This window comes from Lichenostomus cassidix, chromosome 2 (genome assembly GCF_008360975.1).
Source record: "Lichenostomus cassidix isolate B80296 chromosome 2, HeHo_3.0, whole genome shotgun sequence".
NCBI classification, from domain to species: Eukaryota; Metazoa; Chordata; class Aves; order Passeriformes; family Meliphagidae; genus Lichenostomus; species Lichenostomus cassidix.
The window spans coordinates 1575437-1584790 of NC_139482.1; the positions used below are offsets into that span (position 1 = coordinate 1575437).

Genomic DNA, 9354 nt, shown 5'->3' on the forward strand with positions numbered 1-9354 from the left:
TGCTGTGTTTACAGCCAAATCCCTCTCTTTTAATATTAAAATTCTTGTCCCCTATGCAGAGATGATCAAAACAGAGAGGCAATTTTCTCCTCTGTTTTCTTATAGCACCAAACAGAGATTTGGCATTTTATCAGCTGTGTAGATGAGCAATTTTGTTGGTAGTTTGACTCCACTCTGCATGGAGTACCCAGAGTGTGAGCTGGGGAATTTTGGCTCCTTTTCATCCATTGTGTAGCTCGTTCTTTGGCTGAGTGAGCTTCCAGTTACAGTGGAGGATGGGCAAGAAAGGAAGGATCAATAAGGATAGATTTGAGAGGTGTCTTCCAGAGAAAATTCCACATGGATGTGTAAAACCATCATAGAAACACAGACTGGCTTGAGTTGGAAGGAACCTTAAAGATCACCTGGTTCCAGCCCTGCCATTTCAGGGACACCTTCCCCTGTCCCAGGCTGCTCCAAGCCCTGTCCAGCCTGGCCTTGGACACTGCCAGGGATCCAGGGGCAGCCACAGCTTCTCTGGGCAAAATTGTTATAAACCAAATTCATTGTTCACTGCTGGCACCTGTTCATAGAGTTCTGTAGAAGTGCAGCCAGAAAACACCCAAATGTGTTGGTTTACACATGAAATGCTCTCTCTGAGGAGCTGTCTGCCTCAGAAAGCAAAGGTTTCCAGCTCTCTCTCCAGCTGGGCAATGTGACCCTTGTCCCTGTGCCGCCAGCCTGCCTTAGCTACCGTTGCTGTATTCCTCATGAGAACAACTGCAACACGACATGCAAGTCCAGCACTGGCTGGAAGATGATCCAGTGTGAAAGTCAGGAGGGATTATGAGTACTCGGAGTGGTTGGCTCTTCTGCAGCAGAAATCCTTCTCTTGCTAGGTTGTCCCGAAGTGCAGCAGATTTCTGGGTCTTAATTTATCCTGTTGCTGTTGCACTTGGAAAGATTTTTTTGGGGTTCCTGTACTCCACTGGTAGCACAAAGCCTTCTCTGTTTGAGGACAGGTTGAAGGTTAGATGTTCAGTGTTGGGTTTTGGGATGCCACTGTAGTTTTTGGCTTAATATAAAAAAAAAATCAACTGCTGCACACCTTGGGACAGAGTTGGATATGTAGAAAAAGAGCTGATTCTGAAATCTCAGCATTTCAGGATTCATGGTATGCAGTGAAATCCATATTTTAAATCAGTGAAAGGGTGAAAGGTCCATATCCTGAAAATATTTTTCCTCATTTCCACTGAAACTTCACAAACTTGTTTCAGTTAAGGCTGCAAACATCATCTGCACTGAATACTTGTTTAAATTTAAAATAAGTTTCTAAGGGAAATTATCAACTGGTGTAAATCACTTTGGAAGCTGATTAAAAATTTTAGTCACATTCCCTGTTGCTATGAAAATGGTTTATATGAAAGGTCAAGAATGGAAAAGACAAGTGAGATGAGTCTGGAACATTCCTGCCCTGCTAACCTGACATTTTAAATACAGCCCTCATTGACACAGACTTGTTTTATAACCCATTGAATACACTCTGCATATTCACACTCAGAGTTGTAGATGGGGGCTTAAATATTTGTATTTTTGCAGTCAGTTTTGAATGCAAAGCTTGGTGTGTTGAGCTCTTTCAGATGTCAAAGTGCTGCTGACCTGTGCCTTTGAGGAGTTTTACATCACCCAGCAGAGACTGTGCGCCTTCTAAATGACAATGACACCTCCTCCCACCCCTTCTACAGCCAAGATAAACAGAGGAGCTCAAATTTAGAGCCCATAATCTGGATTCCTGCTCCGTGTTGCTCCCTGCAGGACATCTCTCTTTCCCTGGACTGTGCAATATTCCCAGCAAGGCTGTGATGTGGCTCAGGACCACGTGTGGTGCCACTGTCACCAGGAGGAACTCGAGCTGAGCTTACCTCATCTCCTCACCCTGCCAGGCAGCTGCTGCCACTCAGAGCTCAGACGTGGTGGAGACAGGAGAAATTATCTAGGAGGAGCCAGGGAAGGCCCAGGAGGGTGCAGAGAGTGACTGGGGAGAGGAAGGATTTAGCACAGGGGATGGAAGAGGCTCAGCATCACAGCCAGGGAGAGCCAAGAGCCTCCCAGGCCACAGAATCACAGAATTTGTGCCTGATGCCCACATTGTCACCTGAGTGCCACATCCAGGCCTGCCTTGGACACCTCCAGGGATGGGGACTTCACCACCTGCCTGGGCAGCTCCTGCCTATGCTTAACAACCCTTTCAGTAGAGAAATTCCTTCTGTTATCCAACCTGAGCCTCCCCTGGCACAGTCTGAGGCTGTTTCCTCTCATTCTGTCTCTTGTTCCCTGGGAGCAGAGCCTGACCCACCCTGGCTGCACCCTCCTGTCAGGAGGCCAGTTTGGTGAAAAATCACAGATTTTTAGGCAATAAAAATACACTTCAAATTTTAAATGCTAGTTTTATGTGTATTGTTCATCAAGTACTTTTTCATATTGAGAGCTGTGTCTTGGTCCTCTCTTTGGGATTGGGTTACAAGACATTTTTCTGATCAGCACCCAATTTTAATCAAAAACACCTGGTAAAATCCTCTAAATAATGTGATAGTGGAGGTGGCAACTCATTATTTTGCTATATTTGGCTCCTTCCAATTAGAGTAGAAATGTCATAAAAATATGAGAGAATCTTATCTTTGTCTTCATTATAAGAAATTTGCAAATGAGGTGGTTGAGCTGTTCATGAAGACGAGTCAGAGAGGGATGATAATTGCATGGAGGATATTTTGAGGGCACGTTGTTTTATTTCTGTGATAAATAGAACTGCAAAGCTGCTTTCCTTCCAAGTGTTTAATATCGAATTATTTATGTTGGAGAAGACCTTTAAGATCATAATTTCCAGTGGTTAACCCAGGACTGCCAGGTCCAAGATCCTGCAGGGCATCCACACCAGATACTTGTAGGAGCTTCTTGCCACAAGATCTTTCATATTTTTCCCACCATGCTTCCCTGTTTCAGAGGCAGAAGATGCCTTTGTCCACAAGGAGAAGGTGCAGAAAGAGGTGAAAGCTGCACTGTCAGAAAATGCCACTCTGAGCTGCGAGGTGGCCCAGGAGAAAACAGAGGTGAAGTGGTACAAGGATGGGAAACTGATCACCTCCAGCAAGAAGTTCAAGGTGGAGTCAGAGGGCAAATCTCGTCGCCTGGTGGTGGGTCAGGTGGAGAAGAAAGATGCTGGGGAGTACAGCTGTGAGGCTGCTGGCCAAAAACTCACCTTCAGGATCGATGTCACAGGTGAGAGAAAATTATTTAGCTCAGCTTTCCTATTCCTAAAATATTTTGAAAGATTAGTAGTACTTTGTTTATTCCATGTAAAGCATTGTAAAATCTTTAAGGTAGGGAACTCAATCCTAGAGAAGCTGTAGGAGCTCCTAATGTATGTAGGAACAGGGCCAAGAAAAGGAAAGTATTGATTGTACCTCTCCATCCTCACATGTTGATGAAACAAGAACAATTCTGCAGTGCAGCTGATTTTCAGTGAATTTCACAGTAGGGCCATGATGAAGAGCAGAAGGATGTCTGCCCAATGTCTTCACTCACCAAAACAAAACGATAAAAACTCACCAAAACCCCAGTTTGAATAGTGCTGACAAAACTCTGAATTCCTCTCTCTCTTTCCAGAGCCAGAGGTTGTGTTTACAAACAAGGAGAAGGTGCAGAAAGAGGTGAAAGCTGCACTATCAGAAAATGCCATGCTGAGCTGTGAGGTGGCCCAGGAGAAAACAGAGGTGAAGTGGTACAAGGATGGGAAACTGATCACCTCCAGCAAGAAGTTCAAGGTGGAGTCAGAGGGCAAATCTCGTTGCCTGGTGGTGAGTGAGGTGGAGAAGAAAGATGCTGGGGAGTACAGCTGTGAGGCTGCTGGCCAAAAACTCACCTTCAGGATCGATGTCACAGGTAGGAGAAGATTCTTTGGCCCGTTATTCCTATTTCTAGAGTCTTAAGAACAATTAATATTATTTTATAAGGCTTTTTTGTGTTATGCTTCAAATTTTTGGACGACATCATTGGCATGGCCTGGCTTTGATGGGTACCAATACAAGAGCAGTTTTCTTCACATATTCTTTGTAAAACATTTGAAATATTTAAAACGGGGAGGTGCATCCTTGGAAGATCTTGGAAACTACGTATCACTGGATGGAAACAGCTGTAAAAAAAAAGAATGGATTGTTCATCTCCTTCCTGTGCTGAGCATCAAAGAAATCAATTATATGGGACTAAGAGGCAGCACAGAACAGCTCCTTCCTCTAAAAATTTGTTAGTTTGCACTTGACTTTAACCAAACTGTGTCCTGCCTTGACTGGGTCATGCTAGACAATGTTCTTATGAACCATACAGAGATCACTGCTGCCAAAATAAACCCCAAACCAGACAAAAAGCAGCACGAAAACATACACAAAATGTTTTGCATGTTCTTCTGATAGATTTAGATGTGCATTGTCCTGTCAGAGGCTTTTTTTCCCAGTGTTACCTGTAAGCCACAGTAAGAAGATTGAGCAACACTATATTTTGGAGAAACTCTGAATTCCTCTCTCTTTCCAGAGCCAGAGGTTGTGTTTACAAACAAGGAGAAGGTGCAGAAAGAGGTGAAAGCTGCACTGTCAGAAAATGCCACGCTGAGCTGCGAGGTGGCCCAGGAGAAAACAGAGGTGAAGTGGTACAAGGATGGGAAACTGATCACCTCCAGCAAGAAGTTCAAGGTGGAGTCAGAGGGCAAATCTCGTCGCCTGGTGGTGAGTGAGGTGGAGAAGAAAGATGCTGGGGAGTACAGCTGTGAGGCTGCTGGCCAAAAACTCACCTTCAGGATCGATGTCACAGGTAGGAGAAGATTCTTTGGCCCATTATTCCTATTTCTAGAGTCTTAAGAAAAATTAATATTATTTTATAAGGCTCTTTTGTGTTATGCTTCAAATTCTTGGAGGACGTCATTGGCATGGCCTGGCTTTGAGAGGTACAAATAAAAGAGCAGTTTTCTTCACATATTCTTTGTAAAACATTTAAAATCCTTAACACAAGGAGTTGCATCCTTGGAAAATCGTGGAAGCTACACATCACTGGATGGAAACAGCTGTAAAAAAGAAAGAATGGATTGTTCATCTCCTTCTGCCTGTGCTGAGCATCAAAGAAATCAATTATATGGGACAAAGATGCAGCATGGAACAGCTCCTTCCTCTAAAAATTTGTCAGTTAGCACTTGACTTTAACCAAACTGTGTCTTGCCTTGACTGGGTCCTGCCAGACAATGTTCTTATGAGCCATACAGAGATTACTGCTGCCAAAAAAAAAAACCCAACCAGACAAAAAGCACCACAAAAACCCCACACAAATGTTTTGCATGTTCTTCTGATAGATTTAGATGTGCATTTTCATGTCAGAGGCTTTTTTTCCCAGTATTAGTTGTAAGCCACGGTAAGGAGATTGAGCAACACTGTATTTTGGAGAAACTTTGCATTTTTCTCTCTTTCCAGAGCCAGAAGTTGTGTTTACAAACAAGGAGAAGGTGCAGAAAGAGGTGAAAGCTGCACTGTCAGAAAATGCCACACTGAGCTGTGAGGTGGCCCAGGAGAAAACAGAGGTGAAGTGGTACAAGGATGGGAAACTGATCACCTCCAGCAAGAAGTTCAAGGTGGAGTCAGAGGGCAAATCTCGTCGCCTGGTGGTGAGTGAGGTGGAGAAGAAAGATGCTGGGGAGTACAGCTGTGAGGCTGCTGGCCAAAAACTCACCTTCAGGATCGATGTCACAGGTAGGAAAAGATGCCTTGTCAGAATTCCAGGGGAGGACAATAAAGCAATAACTGGAATAACTGTTCTGCCATGACTCAGTTGCAATAGTCTGGGTTTTGCTGCAGCCTGCAGGGTTCACCTGATTTTCTGTACCTTGTTTGTAGAAATTGGAATATTTGCCTTTAGCACAGCACAGCGTCTGTGACAATCTTAGTGAGTCTAATAGTTGTAGTTATAAATATAATAGAAATAATTAATATTATTCAGATCTCTTCCAATCCTGGGATCCCAAAGGGTAGTTCTTGCCCAATGAGCCTCTTGGAAGGAAAGGGCCATTAAAGAATACTTTTCTTATTAGACTTCCAATCCCATTTTGGAAGACTTAGAGGCTGGAATATGTTTTGTCATTTGCAGTATCAGCAGCACATCTCAAAATGGGTTATGAACAGCACTTTTTCTGTGTTTGGGCTGTTGTGCCATTGAAATCTCAGCCTTTTGAGATGTCTTACTACTTCTGCCAGGTGCTAAATGGTTCTTTGCTGTTAAATACTCGATGAAATTGTTTGGAACAGGATTTGCACAGTTCCCACAGTGTTTTAAGCATCTGATGCTAAAAGGAGTTTTGACATTGCAATCACTGTGGGGACCTTTCCAGCCATGATCCTGACCTACCTGAGCCCTGCAGGGAGATCATATTTCCTTTATTTCTTTGACAGTCACATTTGTGGCAGTGGGAGAGACCATGAAGAGGCTGTTCCAGAAGCCCTTAGTGCTTTATTGTGTCCTAGATCTTAAGGAAGAGGAATTTGGGAGCTTTTGATGACATGCAGGACAGATGTTCTTTGGGGAAATTTGAATTCAATATTTTTACACGGTGACTTGCAGCTGTAGGGTTGATGTCAAGGATCCTCTTGGTCCTTTCCATTCCTAGGCTCTTATTTCCCAATTTTCCAGTGGAAACTGCATTGCATAGAAGGGTGGACACTGCTCAGTGATGGCAATTGGTTTTGGCAAGTGGCAACCCAAATATTTTCCAAACCTCTCTACAGAAGTCTGTAAGATTAATGCCATTTCAACCGCTCAATAATCCTCCTCTACTTTTTCTGTGCTCAGAGCCCAAACCTGCATTTATAAACCAGGAGAAGGTCCAGAAGGAGGTGAAGGCTGTCCTGACAGAAAGTGCCACCCTGGTGTGTGAGGTGGCCCAGGATGCAACAGAAGTGAAGTGGTACAAGGATGGGAAACTGCTCGTTTCCTCTCGGAAATTCAAAATAGAGACGGTGGGCAAATCCCGGCGCCTGGTGATAGAGCAGCTGGAGAAGAAGGATGCTGGGGAATACATCTGTGAGGCTGCAGGCCAGAAGCTGACATTCAAACTGGAACCAACTGGTGAGTGCTCAGCTTGTGGTGTGGAGAACCAATTGCTGTAGCTTAGAGGAAAATTAGACATTCCTTGGAGAAACCCCAATGGATCACCTGATGCAGTAATCTTTAATGTAGCAATGGAGAGGTGGGAAAACTGGACTTTTTTTGGCTCTGGAAACACTGGAAAATTTTTTGTTTATCTCCTTAACACACCTTATCACCCAACCTCTTTCAGTGGTGGAGAGCTGAATGTAAAGTGGGAAGCTTTGAGGAGCAGCAGGGGAGCTGTGGAGAAAAATGACCCAGAAAACCTGGTCTGCTGCTTGTGTGTGCCCCAAAAAGGCCCAGTTTTGTGGCAGAATGTTGTACAACATAGAGAAGAGGACAAGAGGAAGGGACTGGAACCACAGATTGGTTTGAGTTGGAAGGAAACTTAAAGATGATTGAGTTCCAACCCTCCTGCCACTGGGGCAAAGAGAAAACAGGCCATACATTCAGGTTTAGCTCGTTAATAGCTCTTCTTAATTTTATCTAAATTACTAATAATGGGAGGAGAAATAATTATATAGGAAATTTTACTCCTAAGGAACAAGCTTTTTTATGGGCAGCAGATAAAATGTGCATATTTGCATTTCCTTTCCTCTGCTTCTCTTCTAAGCAGAAGCTCTGGGCTGCCTGAGAGATCATTTTCTTTCTTCCTGCTCAGGAAAAGATTATATCAGCCACAAAAATTCAGCCATAATCCCTGGATTATTACAGGTTATGGATGAGCTGGTGGTGTGAGTCCTGAAGACAGAGCAATATAAAACTGCTGTGTCAAGGATTTGAGCACCAAGTTCTTAGTTTTTCTGGTTTATTGTATTTTCTAGAACCAGAGGCCAAATTTGAAAAGAAAGTTGTCCAGAAAGAGCCTCTCATTGTTCAAGAGCATGAAAGCATCACACTGACAACCTCAGTCACGCCTGAAAATGCTGCAGTGAGGTGGTTCAAGGACGGCACAGAAATCAAGGCCAGCAAGAAATATGTGATCAAGAGTGATGGGACATCCAGGACACTGACAGTGACTGCAGCTGAGAGCACAGACTCTGCTCTCTACACCTGCCAGACCAAGGATGACAAGCAGGAATTCAGGGTGCAGGTGAAAGGTGAGCAGTGCCCAGGTCATGGCTTAACCCATCAGCTGCACTTCCCTCAGGGTGGGATGGAGGTGAAATCCAAACTGTTCCACCCTCAAGGCTTGTTGGATCTTCTGTGGATGACCCATCATGGGCCAGCAGTGCTCTGCTTCCAAATTCCCAGTTTTTGTCCTTTGCTGGCCACTCAGGGACAAAAAAGCCTGTTATGGATACTTGTGGTATTTGCTCCCCTCCTGTTTCTGTATCCTCCTATAGGAGGACAGTGATCTGAAAATACCATCTTCAGATGAATCAGATTCAGAGGAATCTCCCTGAATTTCTGCATTTCTGTCTAGATTTTGTCTCCCCTCTGCCCCAAATATTAAGTGCCATTTAACTGATTTTTCATTTTCAAAATCGGGTAGAACCAATTTTTCATAACAGCTTTCTTATCTTTCCCTCCCTTCCCAATTTTCCCTTCTCCTGGATCTCAGAAATCCCAGTGAAGTTTGCCAAGAAGCTGGAGCCCGTGAAAGCCGAGATTGGTGGCAGTGTGTCCCTGAGCTGTGAGCTGAGCCACGCCAAAGGGAAGGTGACATGGAGCAGGAATGGCGTGGAGATCAAGCCCGGCAAGCGTTTCCAGATCCGTGAGGAGGGACTCAAAAGGACCCTGACCATAACAGGGATCCGGGCAGAGGATGAGGGAGAATATTCCTGCCAGTCCAGGGATGACAAGAGCAGCATCACCATCGTCCCCAAACGTATGTCTCTAATGGTGACACTGTGGAGTTTTGTCCCTGCGTTTTGTCCTCAGCTGTTACAACCCCACAAAGCTGAGTTTGTTCATGTGTCTGGGCTGTCTGCTGTGTTGAGAGCAAAATACAGAACTGCTCTTCCTTCTCAGAGTCAGTGGAAAACTCTGTATTTGTGAAAAACATAATGATTGTGAGACCTGTTGAGTTCAGATCTCTTGATATTGACGTTCATATTGCATTTGAGGCTGGAATTCAATTTCCCAAATAGAGGATGGGGCTTTTCCCCTCCTTTTTTTTTTGCTTATCTATCTTTATCTTTATCTTTATCTTTATCTTTATCTTTATCTTTATCTTTTTATATTTATATATTTTTA

At 44.0% G+C, this 9354-nt stretch overlaps 1 protein-coding gene across 1 annotated transcript in view; it reads left to right on the top strand.

Moving 5' to 3' along the window:
- Positions 1 to 9354, top strand: part of LOC146440689 (obscurin-like) — a 40372-nt gene that overhangs the window by 23660 nt on the left and 7358 nt on the right. The window contains exons 10-16 of the mRNA XM_085053930.1: positions 2980 to 3255; positions 3643 to 3918; positions 4564 to 4839; positions 5490 to 5765; positions 6859 to 7134; positions 7980 to 8255; positions 8720 to 8986. Coding sequence (XP_084910056.1) covers positions 2980 to 3255; positions 3643 to 3918; positions 4564 to 4839; positions 5490 to 5765; positions 6859 to 7134; positions 7980 to 8255; positions 8720 to 8986 — 1923 coding nt within the window. The remainder of the gene's footprint in view (positions 1 to 2979; positions 3256 to 3642; positions 3919 to 4563; positions 4840 to 5489; positions 5766 to 6858; positions 7135 to 7979; positions 8256 to 8719; positions 8987 to 9354) is intronic.